This window comes from Phoxinus phoxinus, assembly GCF_949152265.1.
Source record: "Phoxinus phoxinus genome assembly, chromosome: 17".
NCBI classification, from domain to species: domain Eukaryota; kingdom Metazoa; phylum Chordata; class Actinopteri; order Cypriniformes; family Leuciscidae; genus Phoxinus; species Phoxinus phoxinus.
The window spans coordinates 24,211,447-24,234,165 of NC_136892.1; the positions used below are offsets into that span (position 1 = coordinate 24,211,447).

General features: G+C 38.7%; 1 protein-coding gene across 14 annotated transcripts in view; it reads left to right on the forward strand.

The window, feature by feature from the left end:
* Nucleotides 1–21,442, forward strand: part of ehmt1b (euchromatic histone-lysine N-methyltransferase 1b) — a 35,027-nt gene extending 13,585 nt beyond the window's left edge. For 2 of the 14 annotated variants that reach the window (XM_079585785.1, XM_079585780.1), the window contains exons 2-27: nucleotides 5,106–5,193; nucleotides 5,660–6,153; nucleotides 6,326–6,488; nucleotides 7,051–7,187; nucleotides 7,419–7,577; nucleotides 7,741–7,809; nucleotides 7,966–8,083; nucleotides 8,198–8,335; nucleotides 8,798–8,943; nucleotides 9,421–9,564; nucleotides 9,746–9,972; nucleotides 10,212–10,403; nucleotides 10,516–10,598; nucleotides 10,683–10,789; nucleotides 11,022–11,144; nucleotides 11,273–11,374; nucleotides 12,305–12,409; nucleotides 12,551–12,705; nucleotides 14,675–14,842; nucleotides 14,951–15,095; nucleotides 15,224–15,301; nucleotides 15,943–16,058; nucleotides 16,679–16,765; nucleotides 16,954–17,032; nucleotides 18,635–18,810; nucleotides 18,948–21,442. In XM_079585785.1, the coding sequence (XP_079441911.1) occupies nucleotides 5,106–5,193; nucleotides 5,660–6,153; nucleotides 6,326–6,488; nucleotides 7,051–7,187; nucleotides 7,419–7,577; nucleotides 7,741–7,809; nucleotides 7,966–8,083; nucleotides 8,198–8,335; nucleotides 8,798–8,943; nucleotides 9,421–9,564; nucleotides 9,746–9,972; nucleotides 10,212–10,403; nucleotides 10,516–10,598; nucleotides 10,683–10,789; nucleotides 11,022–11,144; nucleotides 11,273–11,374; nucleotides 12,305–12,409; nucleotides 12,551–12,705; nucleotides 14,675–14,842; nucleotides 14,951–15,095; nucleotides 15,224–15,301; nucleotides 15,943–16,058; nucleotides 16,679–16,765; nucleotides 16,954–17,032; nucleotides 18,635–18,810; nucleotides 18,948–19,131 (3,783 nt within the window). In that variant the 3' untranslated portion in view covers nucleotides 19,132–21,442. Of the gene's footprint in view, nucleotides 1–3,432; nucleotides 3,656–5,105; nucleotides 5,194–5,659; nucleotides 6,154–6,325; nucleotides 6,489–7,023; nucleotides 7,188–7,415; nucleotides 7,578–7,740; nucleotides 7,810–7,965; nucleotides 8,084–8,197; nucleotides 8,336–8,797; nucleotides 8,944–9,420; nucleotides 9,565–9,745; nucleotides 9,973–10,211; nucleotides 10,404–10,515; nucleotides 10,599–10,682; nucleotides 10,790–11,021; nucleotides 11,145–11,272; nucleotides 11,375–12,304; nucleotides 12,410–12,550; nucleotides 12,706–14,674; nucleotides 14,843–14,950; nucleotides 15,096–15,223; nucleotides 15,302–15,942; nucleotides 16,059–16,678; nucleotides 16,766–16,953; nucleotides 17,033–18,634; nucleotides 18,811–18,947 lie in introns of those variants that run through there. The other 12 variants (XM_079585777.1, XM_079585789.1, XM_079585783.1 and 9 more) reach the window with 10 other exon arrangements.
* Nucleotides 21,443–22,719: the final 1,277 nt, after the last annotated feature.

Sequence of the window (22,719 nt, forward strand, 5' to 3'; positions counted from 1 at the left end):
CGTCCGCTCACAACATCTCTTCTCTGATGGTTTGTTCAATCTTTTCTAGATGGACAAAATCAAGCCCTGCCCTCATTTTTATTGTCCGAGAAGCTGTTTCACAAAGAAAAGAAGATCAGAATTTCTGTTTCTCATGCAGACTTTAAATAGTATTAAATATGGTTACTTTGAATCTAAATCTAAAAATGTCTTACATTTGGCAGTCAGATCATATATTGATGTTGGAAATGGCTGATGTTAGCCTACTTCTGGTTCATTTGTTACACTGGAAATGGGCTGGCAGGCCAAGTCAATTGTAGGTGCATTGCATTGTGGGATACAGTATTTCTCATTGTGTGCTCTGACTCATAATTTTGCTAGATAGGTAATCTGGGCATTTAATGGATAATGTGCACAGTATGCAATGCATAATGTATCCTGCAGAAATGGTAAGAGTAGTATTCGAACATAGACATATTGTTCAACAAGACCAAAGTTTGCAGGCCCAGACCTGCCAGTGTGAAGAGGCTAGACTAGAGTACTGAAAACCTGCTTTTTGTATGTTTCCTGAGAGAAGCATTTGAAATAGGCCCAGTTGCAGAGAGACTTTAATAAGAAACGGGTTCTGTGACAAGACTGATGACAGTTTAGTGGTTAGTCTTTGCTGCACGACCCAAAGAATGTGGCCTGTTGTTTTTTGCCCTACCTTCTTATTTCTTGGGCTTTTTATGTCTTCAAATGCGAACTGACTAAACACAGTGATATAAAGTCATGTTGATTTTCATTTTGTTTGGTGCTACATTCATTTTGAAATGTATGATGTAATCCTTTATAGTTTTTGTGTATCAGACTTGTTTCAGTCCTTATTTGTTGCTTTTCAATGGATTGGTCGCATTGTCCTGTGTCTTGGCTCATATTTTGGTTTCTTTATTGATTTCCATTCATGTTTAAATCACAGCCGCAGCTGACACACTGTACTGTGGCTTCGACTCTGACGTTTGGTTGCACACGTAACTGGATATTAAACTGAAATGAAGGTGTGAATCATTTTTAGGGCTCTCATATTTCATATGTCCTCATTAAGACATTGCGTTCTCGGCTGCAGTGTGTTGTTGAAGCTATTAGGAAGGTAAGGCCAACAAAAACCTTTTGGGGTTTTGTTGTTTACACTTTAATCTCTACTGCCGAATGGCATGATGAGACAAAACCCGTCAACTCTGAATCCGCAGCTCATATTATTCAAGTCAAGTCTTAAAAATCCCACCGGGCAGCTGGTTAATTCTTAGCAGATACCAGAAAAGCTGATCCTATGCATGTGGAATTGAAAAATCTGTCTATTGCTGGAGAGTTGAAAAGTAATGCTGCGTTTGCGGCGCTCTCCATGGACACTGAAATAGGTCATTAGTGGGAAAAATATTTCCCAACTAGCTTTTGATAAACCGTAAGCTGATTTATTTTTCTGTATTGTAGCAGGTATTTATTTATGAGAAAAAAACTGATATTGTGAAGTTAAGTGGGTGATATCCAGACAATGTCCAAACAGGTTGTGTTTTTTTACGAACCTCAATATAGTCTTATGTGTGCGTATAATTTTTAGCAGTATAAAATAATTATTTGATATCGATTCAGTTTTTAATTACTTTACAATTCTTAATATAGGCTAAACCCTAAATGTGTTGTTCGGCGTAGATAGATGTTGGTCTCCTATACCCAATCCACCCAAATCCCAATCCAGTACCCCATATCTAGTGGAAAACATTCCCTGCCTGGCTCGTTGTATCAGTAAACACTGTGTTACAACATGGTGGAAAGGAGCAGGAGGCCCTTCCCTCCTCTTTCCTCTACTGAGCATGTTCCCTGTTTAGCCTGTAGGGGGAGATCAAGGGAAACAACTGGATATTCGCAGTCAAATGCTTTTCTCTCAAAGAAAAGAGGAATGTGGAAGCTGATATCTGGGATCTGGTTCAGCTGGTCTGTTTGAAAAGGGTTTTGGCGACAAAAAGATCACTGGAGTTAATACTTAAGGTGATGGTTTACAGTATATTGATAACATTAAAGCACTTGACATGATTTTGGGAGACTCTGAATGGAAAATGATGGGAAATGCAGATTTTTTGGTTGTTCATTTTGGTTTTGGTTTTGGTACTAGTAAGGGAACTTGGTGTTCTCTTAAGTTACCTTTAACATCTGAAGCTAGTCCACAGACTTGGGTCCTCTGTCTTGAAACTATACTGAATAGATTTCTCTCAGATGTCTAACAAAAAAAAAAGTGTGTTTAAGTCATAAAATTATTACAGAGGTCCATTGAGTGTGTGGCCATATTAATTGCTCTACTTTGACACGGTTTTATGAGAGGGATTTACCTTTCAAATTGTATGTTTGAAGCATGCTAATTAAATATAAAAAGAAAACTAAAAAGAAAAAAAATTGGATTAGTCAACCAAGCTAATTGGCTAGTCTGTTATTAGTCGACCATTGTTGATCACTAGACAACACTGTCAGTCCATATGTAATGAACTCCTAATGTTGGTAGCAATTGTCTGATATTTTAAATCCCTTGTCTTTGTAACTAAAGATCTTTAGCTAAAATTTGCGTTATTGCGTAACTGTTTCTTTTTCTGAGACCCTGTCATGTTTTAGGAGGAAAACTGTCTTTTCAGCTATGCTCTTTATGCCTCAAGAATGTGTTTCCAAGAAAAGGAAAATAATGCTCTAAACTAATTTCTGAAGAAATCTAGACCAATGATTCCCAACAAGGGGTAGAAGGGGGCACCTGACAGGATTTTGTTTTGTTATATAAAAGCATTATCACTTCAAATAGAATCATGACTGTCCTGTCAATTGATTTGAATTAATATGATTCATCTTCTGATATGTTTTTACTTATTAAAGCACAAGTCACTTGTAGACTGTCATAAAGACTTCAGTCAGAAGCAGATTTCTTTACTGTTCTTCTCATTAACGATTGTACTAATGACTGTGATATATAAATTGAGCTTTGGTGCTAATTACTTTGCATGTAACAAAGTCTGCAAATGACTTGATAATCTGGATTTCGTTCATGAATAAATGTGCTGTTACTGTGGATGGAGGGGTATTTGATGGGGCAGTTGGGGGACAAAAGACAAAAACTGTTGGGAAACAGCTCTAGACCAAGGATTTGCATAGAATTTGTTGCTTTTAAAAAAGGGTACACTCAAAATGAAAGACATTTTGTAATCACCAAGGTATGACTGCATCAGAGATGCAGCTGAATGCTGGTGAGACAGAGCGTCTCAATGTGTCTCAGTTTAACCACAATCTGTTGGTCTGATTTGATAAGGTGTGATGGGTTCTTTGCAGTGTCAGTGGGGCAGATCTTGCCTGGTTTGGTCAGGGAAAAGGGGGACTCTTATTATGAAGTGGCTCCCCTTGTGGTGAGAGAGAGGAACAGAAAGCCACACGACCTCCTTTGTTGCAAGAGCAGCTCCAACGAGCGGCAGACATTTTATGGCTGCGCAAAGGAAGGCAGCCAGTGCATCTGCCAATCAGATGAGGTCTGGGGATCGAGGATGGGGTGGGGGAGGGGACAAACGGTGGGAGAAAGCTTGGATTTGCTTGTAATTACTGCACCCTGTGACCTACCTCTTCCTTTTTGAGCCTGGCTGCAGAGATTCACTCCAGTAGTTTGAGGCTGGTATGTGAGTGAGACTTAATGCACCACTTCAGTTGCATGGCTCGTAGACATCCGTTTTTGCTTCCAGACGCAAAAATCAACAAGTCTATCTCATCACCTCATTCCTTTGCTGTTTGTTTCCTATTGTGTTTTTTCTTTTTTAAATGTCAATGACAAGCCAATTGGGTGAAGCTGGAATCCTTGATGAAGGTGATCACCTGACATTATTGCAGGTTTCATCTGGCTACCTGGGATGTGGGGTAGTAAGTTGAGTAGTACCTCAAAGGATTATGCATGATCTTAAGTGACTTCCCAGGCCAAAGTGAGCTTGACTTTGGATGGGAGTCCTGTAGATGTACATTGTCTTCAGGAACGAGACCTTTAGGCATTAGACACTCTTTCTAGAGTTGCGTTTTCTTGTCATCTTGTTAGATCTCAGGGATGTGGCATATCTGAGAGAACCAGCATGATGTTGGTGTTTTTGGCAGAAGGACAACTTTTTTTGTCATATCCATCAGGTCTGTTTTTGGGACTCTCCATGCATTATTAGAGAAGGCTTTCTTGGAAGTCTCTGCTCTTTTTTTAAATGTGTCTTTGTTTTTGCAGGGAGATCGAATACTTCTTGCTAAAAAATGGATATGTTGCCAGTGGTTTGTTTTGCTTTACTTATCGTAGCAGGAGAGAAGTCCACATGGGCTTTATCAGTCTCTGGATCAAACAGTCTACTTCCAGTGGACCAGTTGCGAAAGTGAACAATAACAATTCAACCAATACATGAAAAATGACAAGTGGCAATTAGAGAGCAAGAGCATGCTAAGCCTCGGCATCCCCTGTATTTGTTCTTCCTGTTCGTATTATTATACATATGGTATTGGGCCTTGTCATGACTGGTTCATTTTCAATGAGGATGTATATTTTATTCTTGTATGGAATTTCAGGTGTGATGAACCAGTAGGCGTTTGTTGAAACCAGTTGTGGCTTATGGCATTGGGAGATGTTGAGTCTCTTGAAGATAATACCTTGACCCAAGAGTGATTGACAGCTCAAAGCCCAGCCAATCAAAGCCCTTGTTATTCAGATGTTGTTTTGATTGAACCTGTGGGATAAGCCTCTCACATTCCCAAGGGATATCTCCATGCTTTTTTTCTTCCTTGCCAGTGTTTGTGTTTTGTTGCCAGTGCCATAATTATTATCTGCTATTTTGATAAAATATTTCAATCCAAACTCTAATTTGATCTGCTTTTATACCCGTGCTACTTTAATTGTTTTAGACCAGTTATTCCTGCCATCAGCTTGGCTTGGACATTTGTGAAGTTTCATTAATTGGCTTTGTGCACTCTCTCTCTCCCCTTTCTTTAAAATTATATTATTTGTTAATCCTCTGATAGTCATGGTTTGCATATCCCCCCCCCCTCCCCCCATAACATTTCATATGTAATAGAAATCCAATAATTCAGCTGTGTGTTTTCAGCCCTCCAGTTTGGCCAATGGGAATTCGGGCAAGAGGGAAACCATGAAGTCTGATGGGACAAAAGAGTCTCCCAGTGATCAAGAGGATGGTAAATACAAAATTAGTTTTAATGCATCTGAATTTTTATGGCATAATGCTGATAGCCATGTATTGATTTGTTTGACTTTTGATAGGCATATCTTAACACATTTTGACTCGTTCCTTAGTGTTTAGTGAGTTATTTACATTTTTTATTTACGAAAAAGGGGGAGTATTATTTGGTGTCAAATATTATGTTAACTTCATCCACATAGAACAGTAGTCCTACCTAAAACAAATATTTAGAGAACTATACAGCTCAAATAATGCTCACAGAAGAATTAATTTGCTTTAACAAAAAAATACTTTTTATTAGCACTGTTTACTTCCATTTTAAGTGCCTAACTTTTATTCAAAGCGCAAGTTTTGCTTTATTTTTTAACTCAATATGCCAACTTGTTTTGAACCCAGAACAACAATCCTGAACTGTTAAGATCATGAAATCAATTAATCTCTTTCTGTCATTTTTCTTGTAGGAGGAAATGAAAATCACACGAATGGGCGACCAGAACCTCTCAGAGAGGCCACTGAGCTGAATGGGACCTATGAAAACACGGACACAAAGAGAACTGAACAGAACCTTTCTACACAAGGATTACCAGCCCGATCGTCATCCATGGAGAACGGACTGCCAGAGACTGAGCCGCCCCATGGCTCTACAGTGGGCAGTAATGGATATATTTTAAGCAAACAGCAGGAAGACACAGTGTCAGCCCCACACAGGACTAACTGGTCCCCCATAGGGGGTTCCACACTGGGGCATGGGACTAAAAGCTCGCCACCTTCAGCTTCTATGTTGCGATCCCCAGACCAGGGATCTTCAAACAGTGCCGCAAACCTAGGATTAAGCCCAATGGAGAGGCGAGCGGAAACCGAGACTAAAAACGGCAGAGTATCAAATACACCCCCACCAACGATACATCGAGCACGAAAAACTATGTCAAGGCCAGCCTCAAACCAGACACTAAAGGTATAGATGATTTACCGCCATGAAATTTCTTCTACATCAGCTTCACTAGTCATGACAGCAGTGCATTCAGCACTGAACATTCTACAATACATTGTTTTGGTATTTTTATTTTAGGTCTGCTCATGAATCATGGTCATGGATACATATAATCACATTTCTGTTTCTCCTTCAGCTTTTGAATAGGGAAAATAAAGAGCCAGTCGTGGTGAAAGATGACAGTGTGGACAAACCAGAGGCAGTGCAGCCACAGCCATCTCCAATCCAGAATCAGCTACCTCAAAGCAAAACTGATGCCACACCTGTACTAAACACCACACCAGCCAAGCCACAAACAGGTTATACATCATATTACATTTCTTTGCAACAATACTGGTCACTCTGTTTTTTTTTAATGCGCCATTCCATTTTCGTTTTCTTTAAATGCACACATCTGTAGTATAATTTAGAGAAGGGCGATATATCAGTATATTGATATAACCATTTATAACTGTATATTTATCTGTTTTGGCCATTATTGAACATTTAATTGTGCTAATTTCCTCAATTTTTATTGTCATTTAGATTACCTTTTCTGTGTCAATTCATGCTCACCTAGTTATAATTTAATATGAAATTATTTAAAAATAAATGTATTCTTTAGCAAATCATTACTTTTTTTATACTGATTGAGTTTATTATTTTTTTCTTTCTTGCATTTAAATGAATGCATTGAAAATAAAGTATGATGTATGCATTTTATTTTAGGCACAGCCAGATAATCCAACCTGCATTTTACAGTTTTACATGGAAATTATTACTTTGCTTTTATAGAGAATAAAAGTGCTTGAAAACAGGCTTGTATTCCAGAATTCTCTCTTTATGCATTGACAGTTGAACCCAGACCTGTCTCTCCCTCAGTAGCAGCCGTGTCAAGGAAGAAGAAAAGAAAAATGGGAACATATAGTCTTGTGCCCAAGAAGAAAAATAAAGTCTTGAAACAACGCACAGTTCTGGAGATGTTTCAGCGTATGTCCCAGTCTCCACCCAACCCTCAGGTCAGAGATTGAACTACCAGATTCGCACCTAAAGAGTGAATAACTACCTTTTATGTTTTTAATAAAATTAATATTTGAATAGTTGCTTAGATTGATAGTCTTGACCATTATTAATCCTTTCTTAATATTTTTGCAATTGTCAATTGGTTGACTTTTCCTGTACTTCTTGAGGCCAAGACATGTGAACCTTGACGTTAATGCCTGTCTTTTTATCCCTTGGCTTTAAAGCAGCCAAAAGAGGTCGTACATGTGAATGGAGAGAGAATGGAGAATGAGTCTGATGAAGAAGAGTCAGAGGAAGGAGAAGACACAGAGGATGATGAGGAGCTGGTCACTGAGGACGGAGCCAAAGTTTCTCAGGAGGGACCCAGGATAGCTTCAATCTCTCAGGTTCAATCAACAAAGTTGCAGGGACTTATGAGCCACTGGAAAAATGCTGTCATCCATTATGTTCCTCTATCTAACCTTTTAGTTAAACATTGAAAGTAGAGTGGGTTATCTAGTCATTACACTTTTTTAAAGGATGCTTATTCATTTGTTTTTCATTCATAAGCCTCTTGATGAAGAACAGGAGTCTGAGGAGTCACCGGATGGCGAAGAGGAAGGAGATGAATCAGACTTGGTGAGCTCCTGAACATTCTCTAATTTCACCAAGTATCAGAAAAAACAGTATAACCAAGAGTCATTTAGATGCAATACTTTGAGACAAAAGTATTTCACAGATCTGAATTTAGATCTTTGTTTCAATTTGTTGACTGTAAGTTACTTCTGTTCTCAGAGTTCTGAGTCCAGTTTGAAAAAGAAATGGAAAAAGAAAGCCAAGGGAGACCACGCCTGGCTCCGACCATCAAGAAAACGCAAGAGGAAACTGAAAGCGAAAACAGAAGGACTTTCTGGTACATAAAGTGTTTAAATGCATGTTTTCCTGAAATATCTGCTATAGGGCAACACATCAGCTGTTAATATGAGGTAATTTACAAATCTCTATGTCTGTCCAATCATAACTTCAGGAATGGAGTTCCAGTCTCAATCTGAGAGCCAGAGTTCCCCTTTAGCCCTTCCTGACCGCAGGAAAGAGTATAAAGAAGTCCCACTAAACTCCCTCAACCTGGCAGCACAGGAAGCCTTACTGACATCTCAGAGTTCAGGTGAAGCAAAATCCTGTGAAAACTTGGAAAAGCATTGAATTATCTTGTAAATGAAAACAATGATTTGCTTTTAACTATATGAGGAAGTGCAAAAGGAAGTCTATTTCTAAGATATTCTAAGTTTTATATCTTAGACTTTTCTATTTGATTGGTTTCAAGCTCAGCATCTTGAGAAAGATGCATTTGTGTAAAGTTCAGAGGATGAGTATTGTCAATTTGTTAGGCCTTTATGGTGGCCTCCATCTTGGATAAAATGAGTCATCAAGTCTCAACCGATGTGGTGCCACCTGGTGGTCATGTGTTTATTGTCATGCAGTCCATCTATCCAGTCTATCTATCCAATATTTATCATTGATATAGATCTGATTATGAAGTAACATTGGCTTCCTGCTATCTGTTTGCAAAATGATGATTTTTCAGGACTTTCATGATTATTTGAGTCTTAAAGATGGAGATTCTTAGCTGTTTCAGGGTCAGTGGTGAGCACAGACGCTGACATGGTGCAAGAACTTCCCCTTTGCAGCTGTCGTATGGAGACTCCCAAGAGCAGAGAGATCCTCACGCTCGCGGACAGAAAGTGTATGGCAACTGAGAGCATTGATGGCCAGGTGAGATGGTTGCCCTTGTGAGTATGTAGAGCAATGTTGTTTGAAGTGATTGCATTTTTTGGGAATGCATTGTCTTGCTAACTTGGTGGTTCTTAAGTCTGGCCCTCGAGGTCCACTTTCTTATCGTTCTCGCATGCCTGTAATTTTCAAGTAAATCCTGAAGACCTTGATCAGCTTGTTCAGGTGTTTGGTTAGGGTTGGAGCTAAACTCTGTAGAAACCTCGAGGGCTAGAATTGAGAACACCTGCTATACACTCTTAATACAGTTTGGGTAAAGTTTTTGAAATGTTATGAGGTGAATAATTTACTTCAGTTCAGTACAGAAGGTCCTAGGATTCATCTAACTGCTGAATACTTGGTATCTTCATTTTTTTGGTAACATTCTGTTTTATGTTACAACACAGTTTTTTTTTTACTCTTTTAAAATCTGAGGTTCTGAACTCTATTCTAATTGGTTCCCTGTTGTTCTGGGGGTAGCTGAGCCGTTGTCAGAGTGCAGTGCTGAAGCACGAGATGATGAGGCCTTCAAACTCTGTCCAACTGCTGGTTCTGTGTGAGGACCATCGCACAGGCATGGTCAAACATCAGTGCTGCCCAGGCTGTGGCTTCTTTTGCAGAGCCGTGAGTCTTTGGCTTTACCCAAGAGAACGTTTTAGGTTTTGATTGGGTTTCAATGACAGCATGACAAGCCAATGGCCAAGAAATTCTTGACTCAGTGCATGTGTCTGAAAAGTTGCAGAGTTTTTACTTCAGTTACCTTTTAGCAAACCACTCAAAGATATTTCATGTGGCCATCGTGTAGGGCACCTTCATGGAGTGTCAGCCAGAGGTGAACATCTCCCACCGGTTTCATCGAGGCTGTGCCTCGGTGCTCAATGGTCAGAGCTTTTGTCCTCACTGTGGAGAGGAGGTCAGCAAGGCGAAAGAAGTCACCATTGCCAAGGCCGATACGACGTCAACTGTGCCTCTCAACCATATCCTCTGTATGCCCAGCACCTCAGAGGGCAAAGCGGACACCACCACTGGAGGGTATGTGCCAGCTGCTTAATGATATAAACCTGAGTATCAAACAATTTTTGCACCATGCAGTTTTTCAAATAATTTTGTCTGACATTTTATTATTATTCTGGGCTAAATTCAGTGTGCGGTTAGCAATATTCTTGTTTGTTTGCATTGAACCTAGTTATGAAATGTTGCTGGATCAACATCCTTGTAGGATGTTTGTTTCTCCAACTTTTGCACTTAAATTGATTTGTTGGTCATCAAAGGTCTACTCGGCTCTCTGTTCTTGGAGAGGGCAAAGCAGACAGCACTTTACCCAAACATCCAGAATCACAGGACGCATCTGTGTCCCCTGTGGGCTCCAAAGCTGGCTCTGTATCAGGATCTACAACCGGACCTCCACTAGGACCACCTAAAGAAACTTTGGAGAGTGTCCTGCTGGCTCTAGATGCAGAGAAGTAAGAAAACCAACTATTTTGACCTTTGATTTAGCCACTTTTTATATACTAAAATAGGGTTTAATCATTATGATTTGCACTGATTCATTCCCACCATTTCTTGTTCTCCAAGACCCAAGAAGCTTCGGTTCCACCCAAAACAGCTGTATATTTCTGCCAAACAAGGAGAACTGCAGAAGGTCATACTAATGTTGGGTAAGAGTGATTAGAAAAGTAGTTTGTTTTATTTTAACATGGTTGCCTGATAGGTGCTGGAAACATTCTTTTTCTCATTCTCAGTGGATGGGATTGACCCTAACTTTAAAATGGAGAGCCAGAACAAACGCACACCGCTCCATGTTGCAGCTGAAGCAGGTCATCAGGAAGTCTGCCATATGCTGGTGCAGGTGAGGGCGAATGCTAGTGAACTAGTATTAACTTACCCAAAGACAAAAAGTCAACATTTACTTACCCTCATGTTGTTCTAAACCTGGATGACTTTCTTCTGTGAAACACAAGAGAGAAATCTTCTTCCTATTTAGTAGTTGTCAGATCTCATTTGCATATACAAATGTGGCTTATCAAGATGTCACGACCCTTCATGACATTTGTCATGAAAATCGTGATCTTATTTCTCAGGCTGGTGCAAACCTTGACATGTGTGATGAGGACCAGCGGACGCCCCTGATGGAAGCCTGTGAGAACAACCATCTTGACACTGTACGCTATATTCTGCGGGCTGGAGCCATCGTCTCTCAAAAGGTCAGCAGCCACAAGGGAGAGGATTGATAAGCCAGTCTGTTTAGGAAAACATTCTGTAATCAAATGCTTTTGGAGGAACATTCACTCTGTTTGAACACTTATCACATTCTGTTTCCTTTTCTTTTAAGGATGTTGAAGGTTCAACATGCCTCCATCTTGCCGCGAAGACTGGCCATTTTACCATTGTACAACATCTGCTGTCTACAGGCCTTATAAATATTAACTGCCAGGTATTGGAACTTCTGTTGCATTTAACATTTGTAAAAAATGTTTTGGGAAAGTGAAAGGGTGTTTTGGGGGATTTCCACCATTTGAGTCATTAGAATCTGCCAAACATGTCTGAGGAATTTCAGAAGACAAATGCACCAATACTCCTTCATCCTAGTGAAATCTTCTCAACACACCTGTTTTTCAAAGAGAAACTCAAAGAGAAACTTTTTCATAAGTTATTTGAATGACACTGGAATTCAAAAGGCATTTTTAACCAAATTCGCTACAGATCTATTTTTGTGCTGTTAAAGATTAAAGTTTTTTGGTCAATTTGGAAAATTAAAAAAATTCCTCTAAACACCATGGTAAATATATGGTATTGCTTTGTGCATTAAATTTGTACAATTGTACATTTAATAACCATAAAAAATAACCTTTAGCTTATCCATCTAAAAGGTTTTGTCTAAGATAAAAGCAAAATGCTTCAAGATTCAAAGCATAAGCAAGGGCTTTATACCAGTAGGTCTCAACTAAGGGGCCTGGTAATTTAAATGGTATTTTAAAATGATTTAAATTTAAATTAATTTTAAAAGTGTGGTTTCTAGAACTGGAAAAGTAATGTAAATAAAAATGTAATCTTTAAACACGATGGTATTTAAAAAAAAAATTTAATATGCATATTTCCAGTTATGCCAAGCTCTAAAGTAATTAATCGCAAAGAAATTGAGTAAAACAAATATTTTTTTGAAAATCCTGATCATTATTTCTTAAAATAAATGGTGCTTTGAATATTGTTGTGGACAATGGAAGACATTGGAGTCTATGATCCAGCAGCTCTTGTGTGGTGTGGTGAAGGGAGCTTTATTGTATATCCAAATGTACCAACATGTTTCTGTTTGGAAGCCTTCAAAAGTTTGAGATTTCTAACGAAGTTGCATTTCCTGTCCCAGGATGATGGAGGTTGGACAGCCATGATTTGGGCCACAGAGTACAAACATGTAGACCAAGTAAAACTCTTGCTCTCCAAAGGGGCTGATATCAACATCCGAGACAAGGTATGTGTGCCGTGTTTTGTATCTGGAAACCTAAATTGAATGTAGCAAAATTACAGCTTAATCTGCCGTTTTACTTTGTCATATTTTCAGTTCTTTTATACATTTAGATGAGTGTTAATTTTGTTGCAACCGTGATTCTAGGAGGAAAATATTTGTCTGCACTGGGCGGCATTCTCTGGCTGTCTGGAGATAGCAGAGATCCTGCTGGATGCCAAGTGTGATCTTAACGCCGTCAACATCCATGGAGACTCACCACTGCACATAGCTTCACGGGAGAGTCGGATCGACTGTGTAAAGTGAGTAAATCTCCACTAGGGCCTTTGTTTAATAACGCCTGATATTAGGATAGCGTTTTGGTCGAACGGATCACAAGTGGATGACGCCATACAGGTGAAAACGGGGTCTAAAACGTTTTGAGCTTGTCCACTTTCAACCACTTCCAGAGGTAGACGAAAACACATTCGACTGGATTGCTTTCGTAGTGTTAGACGCTCATGTGGGCAAATGCGTTCGAACAGCCACAAAAGACGAAATACTCTCCGCCTACTGACTTGATGTGTAAACACTATGGGAAGCGTGCTTGCCAGATGGGTTTTAAACTGTTGGCTAAAGACCCAGGTTTGGCTTGAAGATGAAAAACGTACCAAGCAAAATGTTCTCTTACCATTCCTGATTTCTAACATGCACTCACGGCGTTCGGCGTGGTCTTGTGGCTATCAGAGCAGAAAGAAAAGCTACTGCTCTCCGCATCTGTTTCGATCGTCTCTGTGCGTGTTCATTAGGGGTTGAACGACTTCAGATTTTTTGAAGTAAAGATGGGCTGTAAGCCTACTCACTGCCACAAGATGGGCTGTAAGCCTACTCACTGCCACAGTCCTTCTCATTCACAGTTTTTACTTTTCGATCATAGTTTGCATGCTTAGTGAAGTTTCTAGACTGCTGTCGAGATGATTTGCATTCCTCACCTAATGTTAGCGGATGCCTTTTCAGATGAGTGTGCATTGCATTTGTACTTTTGTTGTACTTCAGGACAGACTTTTTTACAAGCTTCATCTTTAGTGAAGTAGCCTATTTCCACACATTTGATGTACCTCTGCTGCTTTCTTCATGCAATGACCCTCTGGTCTCTTTATCTGTTGTCGTCTGCAATGCGGCCATGTTAGTATCAAAATTAGCGCAATCATAGTGTCACATGATCAACGCGACTAGTCGACATCAAGCTTAAAGCGCCACAGCATTGCATTAAGGTAGACTATTTGACTAATCGACTAGTCGGTTCGACCCCTAGTGTTCATATGTAAATTGCGCACGTTTTTTTTTAGATCAAAAGATCTGAAGAAACCCATACATTTACCAGCCCATAGACCCTCCCCTTGAAGAAATCGGGACAGAAGTGGTTGAAAGTGGACAAAAGAGATGGATTAAAAAAACACCAGGTGTAAAGGGGTATGTGTCTGCCTTGTCTATTGTGATCCGATCGACCAAAACGCATCTCAATACCAGGTGTAAACAGGGCCTAGGTGATATCGATCCAGACTGATTGTGGATTGATTGATAAACTTCCTTTCAATCTCACAGGTTTATAGTGAGCTAGGCTTATTTACAACTTAGGGACATCTGAGCCATCCTCCTAGAAGATAACGTCACTGCAGGATTGAGTCCATATCTGATGTACTGCAGCTTTAATCTGGTGCTTGTGTAGATTTTAATCAGCTTAAAGCTGCATTTTTTTTTTGGAGACTGGATCAATGTCATTGTAGACTTATTGGAGCTGGACAGTTGCAATAAAGGCTTTCTCTCATAATTTCCTGGACAAATATTATTATTGATCCGTTGGCAGTTAGTTACAGTGAGTGGTTAGAGCCCTGCATGTATTATTGCCACAGAAACAAATGGATAAAACATAAATTTTTACATAATATAAATTTTTTTTGCTTCAATTGCATCTCTAAATCAAAATAAAACATTTACACACAATGAAAATGTGCAATTTGTCTAACATAAAAATATTCTTTTTTGGGGGGAAAGTAAGTAGTAGTAGCAGCAGCAGCAGTAATAGACATAATAATGTATTAAAATAAAAAAGTATTATTACTTTTTATGTTGTAGTTGTAATAACATCTCTCTCTCATCGTATTACTAGTTCTTAATAATACTACTAATAATAAATAAAAAGAAATGAATAAATTCATACTAAATATTTTTCATTTTTGTTTGGTGAGTCTGTCCTAACCTTTAGGTTTGCCTCTTTTGTGCCTCCTGTAGCTTGTTTCTGTCAAAGGGTGCTGATGTAAGGCTTAAGAACAAAGAGGGAGAGACCCCCATGGAGTGCTGTAGCCAAAGCTCGAAGGTTTGGAGCGCCCTTCAAGCCAGCAAAAAGCAAAGAGAAGTTAACAGCAACTTGGCTGCCCCTGCAGAGAAGCTTCTCAACAGGTAGATCCACTTAATCTCACTGTCCTCTAGCTCACAGTATTGACAAGTTTATCTGTACCAGAATTACAACCTAAACTAGCCTATTAATGACGGTGTAATTGCATTTAGGGACATCGCCCGAGGCTACGAGAAAGTCCCTGTCCCGTGCGTGAACGCAGTGGACAGTGAACCCTGTCCTGACAACTACAAATATGTCCCTGATAGCTGTGTGACATCCCCAATGAACATTGACAAAAATATCACTCACTTGCAGGTAAACCAGCTGAAATTTGTCCACCTGACAAATATGATTTGGCTGTTTAGCGAAGACAGGGCGCTGAATGTGTAATAAACCTCTGATGGAAGGAAAAAACAATATAATGGTGTTATTTCACTTCACAGTACTGCGTCTGTAAAGACGATTGCTCCTCAGCTGGCTGCATGTGTGGCCAACTCAGCCTGCGCTGCTGGTATGATAAAGTAAGTTAATTCCTAAGCGCTCCATCCATCAAACCTATAAACTAAGCGGTTTATTATTGTGATGTTATATCTGTAAATTGTGAATATCTGGGTAATTTTAAAGCTCAGCTACATTAATTAAAAGCTAAACTTCTGTTAATGTCATTTGACTAAGCAAATATCTCCACCTAGAGGTGGAACTAATTAAGTACAAGACAGTGTGCGATTGGTCTAGTCAGAATTATTAGTGGTGCTAAATTATACATCAGTTACTAATGCTCAAACTTAGAATAAGGATCGTGTTAATTTTATTTTAAGTATTAAATTACTTAATTTAATGCAATTTTTTGATATCTTTGTCTACGCAATGAAAAAGTAGTGAATCTAAACATTATCCATGGACAATAATTTCATTGAAACTTGGGAGAAGCTCTATTAACTTAGGCCAGTAAGTAACCAGGAAGAAACTACCCAGAAAACTCTTGCAAATTCAAAGCAATGCCATAAAAACAATTCACAATAACCATTCACCAAATGCATAATTGTGCAATTCACAAGCACCACTGACATTTTGTTCAGGAAAATCTAAAAACCGAGTTAAATTTTTGTTGCAGTGTGCTTTTTAGTGTGAGAGTTTGAATGCTTTGTGTTTGTGATGTCAGGAGAGTCGTCTGCTCCCCGAGTTCTGCAATGAGGAGCCGCCTCTTATATTTGAGTGCAACCATGCCTGCTCTTGCTGGAGAACCTGCAAAAACCGTGTGGTACAGAATGGACTGAGGTACCTCACATCCACTTACATTCTGGATGATTATCACCCATTACATATTTCAACAGCTGTCAGGTTAAACCATATTTACACATACATCTGAAAAAAAAATGTGACGTTGTATAACTGTTTTCAAATTCCCCCCACCCACAAACATTTATGTGAATATATGCAAATACATTCAGATTTTCTTTCTTTTTGTCAAAAACAAGATGTCAAAACTGTAGTTGATCTCGGGATTTCCATTCTTTTAAAAGCAGAAACATTATTAACATTATTTAAAGCACATGATTGAGCACTTTGTCATCTAATTTTTTTATCTTTATTCTCTACTTAAAGATCTCCTAAACTCCTTATCTAGAGAACAGGATTACTGATGGCTGTTATATTGGCTATATCTGTCATATGTATAATACAATTTAGTTATAGTACACATAAATACCTGATGTTTATTTTATAAAAATTCACTCAGTAATATTTGATAACTAGAAATGTGCCAAAAACCATACAAAATATTTTAAACATCAGTCGATTAATCACCCTGACCAACTATTTCTTATTCACATATACTTGTTGTTCGATCTGTAGTATATGATCTGAATTAAGTGGTTTCCTCTTAAACGATTTCTTAGGATAAGACTGCAGTTGTTCAGGACGCAGATGATGGGATGGGGTGTCAAGACATTACAGGATATCCCGCAAGGAACGTTTGTTTGCGAGTGAGTTTGTTATTTTTTGTTTTATCATATTTCCAAAGGTCATTGAGGGCCTGTGTTATATCTTTCTGTGAATGAGTTTAGGTCCAACTGTGTGTGTGGCTGTGCAGATGTTTGTTTAGGTGTGTCAGTATGGATATGATTGTGTGTTTAGTGTGTTTGCACCCTAATGTTTAATTTCCTTCTAACAGATACGTGGGTGAAATCATCTCTGACGCCGAAGCAGATGTCAGAGAGAATGACTCCTATCTTTTCAGTCTGGATAGCAAGGTATCATTGTCCTAGGACTCTCCTATAAAATCACATTACCTTTCCTGTCTGCTCCCTTCAACTGTGGGTTATCTGCACTCCCTCAAGCTAATTTTGCATAAATCATTTAGCTAACCTCTGTCAGTTCAGAGGAATGTTTTATTTGGCTATTCAATTGATACTCTTGTATTTTAGGCCTTCTTGCATGGGTAGATGTTGGTTTGTTGATATAAAATCTAAACTTCATGGCAGCTTATTCTAGCCAAGAACCATCCGCTTAGACCGGAAGAATCTAACCAGCAATCACAATTTTGTTTATGTGGCAATTAGAGTAAAACCGATATCAATTATTTATTGTGAGAAAATATATATATATACAGTGTATATATACCTGTATTATACATATATACACATATAAAACACTACTGTTCAGATACTGATAATACTGATAATAATAATAAATTGTTTTAAATCAGCATATTAGAATGATTTCTGAAGGATCATGTGATGCTGAAGACTGGAGTAATACATTCAAATTCAGCTTTGCAATCACAGGAATGCATTTAAAATATATTAAAATATAAAAGTTATTCTAAATTGTAATATTTCATAATAGTACTGTTTATATTGTATTTCTTTTATCAAATAAATGCTCCCTTGGTGAGGATAAGTAGCCATTTTTATAAGTAGCCACCACTCATGGAAACTCACAATTGCGAGTTATAAAGTCTCCTTAGAAAAAAACCTGCATTTTTTTCTCAGAACTGAGTGATATAAACTCGCAATTCTGACTTCATAGCATGCAATTGACCGTTCGCAAAGACCCGCCCCCTTTAGTTACTGTTGCTATGTCCGACAAGCTATGTTTTCACGCAGTCTCACGGCAAATCATGTTGTCACGCAGTGAAAAATGCATCGTGCCGTGGAGCAGAGAGGACACTGACAACGTGCTGACAGACAGGACAGACCGGTTACTTTTGATATAAAACAAAGTCTCAGCTTTTAAATTTGATCCTTTTTAAAAGAAATTTAAACAATAAATACCGTTTTGTGGCTCTTTAATGTGTCTGACAGATCGCTGTAGAGCTTCAGTTAAAGCTGCTCGTGAACCGATCATCTCTTCCTTCTAGTTAATTTATAGCATCAAATAAACGTGAATGAACATCAGAGGAATGTTGTTTTAACTGCGGAAAGACGTCAGTACACTCCGTTTTTCAAGTTCAAATCCTTCAAATGAATCTACTTACTCTACTACAAAAATGGCGGATTCGGTGGATGGCGGATTATGATTGGTCCGATCGCCTGTCAATCAAACTCCCTGCGAAGGGTTAATTGTGAGTTTATATCACAGTTCTGTGAAAAAAAAGTTGCATTTATCTTTTTCTTTTCTTTTTTTCTGTGGTGGAAACAAGCTTCCATAGATAAGACACATTTAAAATATATAAAAAATCTTACCAACTAATCCAAAATTCTAAAATCTAGAATTTTTTCTAGAATTTTTTCTTTTTAAAACTTCAAAAAAATCTTTATTGAGCTCTGCTGAATAAATCTCATATCCCATTCTCTTTACTCTGACATCACTCTACAAGGTTCTCAATTTATTTTATGTCACTGCCGTTGCAGGTGGGTGATATGTACTGTGTTGACGCACGTTTCTACGGCAACATCAGCCGCTTCATAAACCATCACTGTGAGCCGAATCTGTTCCCCTGTCGAGTGTTCACCTCTCACCAGGACCTCAGATTTCCTCACATCGCGTTCTTCGCCTGCAAGAACATCAGTGCCGGAGACGAACTTGGGTCTGATTCAAATCATTATCCATTTGCTTGCTTATAGTGAATTTAGTTTGACTGGATATGTTTGTTTCCCATCACGCTCTCCATAAAATAATTTATGCTTATTAGAATACAGTTTTTGATTTCTCTCCCATCCTCAGGTTTGATTACGGCGATCACTTCTGGGACGTAAAGGGGAAGCTGTTCAGCTGCCAGTGTGGCTCATCTAAGTGTAAGCACTCGGCAGCCGTCATCGGCCAGACACAGGCAGACAGTACGCCGGGAGACCAGCAGCCCAGCGCCCTGCCCGATACCAGCTCGTCCACCCCGTCCAGCCCCAGCTAAGCCCTCCAACAACCAAGTTTCTAACATAGAACATCTGGTTCTCCACCCATCACCAGCACGGGCACACCTCTGCCACCTCTAATCAGCGTTTGATGCTACACCCACAGTGCCACGTTTAGCTCTGGTGGTCTGACAGCCTGATTGGTTGACACGGTTTAGGGGCTTAAGTCTTGAAGGTGAGAGGTGCACAGTTGGACTGGTGTTTCAGGTGTTTAGTACACACATTTTGTATGGGTTTTTTATTGCCAACCCGCCCCTTTGGACCATGATACATCCTGTTCAACATCGTAAAAGTGGATTTTTTTTTTCTCTCGAGAATAAGGCTGTTTGAGCTATTTAAGAGACTGTGCGGCACATTACCGTTGAATACTACCTTATTCTTGTCGCACAATTCAGACGTCACAATGTGTTCTCCTGCCCGACTCGGACTTATCGCACACATTCTCGTTCACACCTCTTTTATGAACTTTATTGTTTTACTTTTGCAGTCAGGGTGAACGAAAACTGAGTTTGATTCCCAAATGAATTTGAAATGATCATTTAACACTTTACCCATGTTTGTTTTACATTTACTTTTCTTTTTTTAGTTTTTGTACATTCAAAGAATATGCAGAGAATTATTTGGTGACATTTAAAGACCAACCTTGTGACGTTGTTTATTTTTCCCCTCAGTACAGTCGTTTCCGTGTCCTTCAGTGGACTGTATTAACTTGAGATGTGCTATAGGCTAGCAGTCATTGGACGTTAGCGCCCGTCGTGCGTGTCCTCTTCTGATTGGTTTACAGACGCAGGACGTCATGTTAGGGCTACAGTAATCATGAAAGGCCTCTAAACGGGCCTCTTTCTCCCGGTAAAAGCCCAGTTCTTGAGTAAAAATGCGTTTTAATGGCTAATCGCCACTGGAAGTGCAAAATAATCCTGGACGAAGCTTAATCTGTGTCTAGAAACAAGCCCTATGGGTTATATCCTGCATGTTACAGGCCTGGATAGACACAGTTGTTGTTAAATGCATATTACATGCACCCCCATCAATGCAAACAAAAACTGTAAAATATTTTGAACATTTCTGTACTTACTTTCAGTCACAATGACAGAACCTATTAGCATGCTTTTGAGACACGTGCTTTAGGAATAGGACTGGAACGTTTCGGTGGAATAAAATGCGGTCAGGTGCAGGAAAACGCAAATGGTGCTGAAAAAGTTTTTTGTTATGTTTATTTTTTTATTACTCACTAAGTGAATACAAGTTGTAAATTACGATGAAGAAGCAAGTGTTTCATTTTTTTTTTTTCATTTTTCATTTGTATTTTTAAATTGACCTGTTTTTTTTTCTAACTGTAGTTTGACATATTTAGCCTGTATCAATTTTGTTCCATAAGTTCATGTTGATGGTGAAACTATTACAGTCTTTTAAATGTTGATAGTGTAGTCATGTCCTTTGTGCAAATCAAGACATATAGATACAAAACACTGCAAAATGAGGTGGGATAAAAAGAAAACTGTAACATATTTCTGGACAGTGAAACATGATGCACAATCTTACTGGTTGTGTTTTTCTTTTTCAATAAATTTACTACTAATGAAATATAAACATCTCTGTCACTCTTATGCAAAAATAACAAAGTATGTGAATCTGAAGCTAACAATCCCTTCTATTCATCTCATTAGTTTTCGCGAAAGCAGATAATTCATGATTCTATCTTCGGAGTTACACTTTAAAGCCCACAAATGAGACCAACGAAGTTTTGCGATGCAAAACAGGAAGCCTTTTGATTGTTTATTAAGTTCAGCTTTATAAACTTGATTATTCTCTTCCTGATTACTTAAGATTCTGGTTGTAATTGATCCAATGAAATGTAAGCTGGTGATTGAGGCCCTCTGACTTGCCGATAAAGGCTTTTAACTAACGAGACAGGAAACCGCCTTTCCGCATTCCACAGCTGCAAACTTTAAGTCCTGACTATGTCTCACTATTCAGTCAGCACAATTATGAGGATCACGCTTTGTGGATAAGCTACATTACGGCGGAGAAATTGGATCGTGAAAATTCATATAGCCGCACAAGGTTAACAAACACGCCTGACTATGAAGAGGTCAGCTCGACGTAACTCTGATTGGGAGGAGAGAAAATCCACTGTTATCTATGGTAGGATGTTCACTGGGTTGTTTTAAGTATCTGTCATTATTAACTGGGTTGTGGATTGTTATTCATATTTATTACAGTGAACTCTTTACTATTTTAATGATGGATGATGCTGTAAATAACTCGCTTTAGTGGCATTTAGGTTTAGTGACATTAAATGATGTGCTGAGACTGAATATTTTTGTGGATGATTCTCACAAAAACATGCCCAGGTCACGTAATATATAAATACTTAGTGGAAACTACAATTTATATAACATATAATATTTATTTATTTGCATTACAGTAATGAGAATATTTTTTGCTTTGCAGTGATAAGAATTATAGGGGAAATTTCTGTAATTGTCATTAAAATTGTCACAATGCAAAACAAATCTTATTGGCCCTAAACATAAACTTTGTAATAAGTATTACTTTATGTGGCCTTAAAATCACAGGAAGTTCTTAAAGTCCCCCTGTGGTGAAAATCAAGTTTTGAATGTTGTTAATATGTCTATGTGGTGTTTTTAATGTGCTTTAAGACAAACCATGTGCAAATTCAGAAGTCAACACCATTGCTGAGTGTTTTCTCCTTAAAACTGCAGTGAAAAAAAGACGCTGGTGTTTCTGACGTCACAAACTACCTTGTAACCAATCACATCAACGTGCCGGTGGTCTTTAGCATATCATTAACATCGAACTAGCAGGGGAGTCTCTCGAGAGATACCGGGTAGACTTAGCAATATAGCGGGTGTATGATGTATAGGCCCTATTACGATGTTATGATAAACTATATGCCTTTCTCCACTTACGTTCTTAGTTATTCGCTTTTCTGATGATTGTTAGAAGGCAGACTGAGATGGGGCGAACGGGAACATGGTTTGCAACACGTATTATTTATTAGCTGTTTGATAACATAGTCAAGCAAATCATATCAATGATTATATTAATCACCATTATTATCATGTGTCTGATGTTATGAGCGATATCATTGTACAGCGTTTATCTCAGTAAGTTGACCAAGTGATTCTGAGCTTGTGGGAGTGGAGGCGTGGCTAATTAGCATATATTCAAGGATCCGCGTATAGCAGGGGGTAGAGTTGCATTCATTTTTTATTACAGGATAAAACGTTTAAATATGTCATTTTGGTTATCAAAGAGTTTCAAGGGATACAGTATCGACTATAGGGGGACTTTAATAATTGGCAATTTATCAAGCATGCACTTGTCTCGCTCGTTTAATTTGCACAATTTTTCAGTCAGTCTGTTTATCATCTCTCATCCCATTTCAAAAATAAAGCTGCCCGTTTGGCCACACTTGGAACTTGGCGGATGTTAACTCTGGGGGCAGAGTTCAGCTCCTGGGCTCAGACTTCTGAGCCAACAGACAAGCAGAGGAACAGAAGAGCACCTTTCACAGAACTATCCAGCAAGGATGGTCTGTATGAAGAGAGCCAAACTGCAAG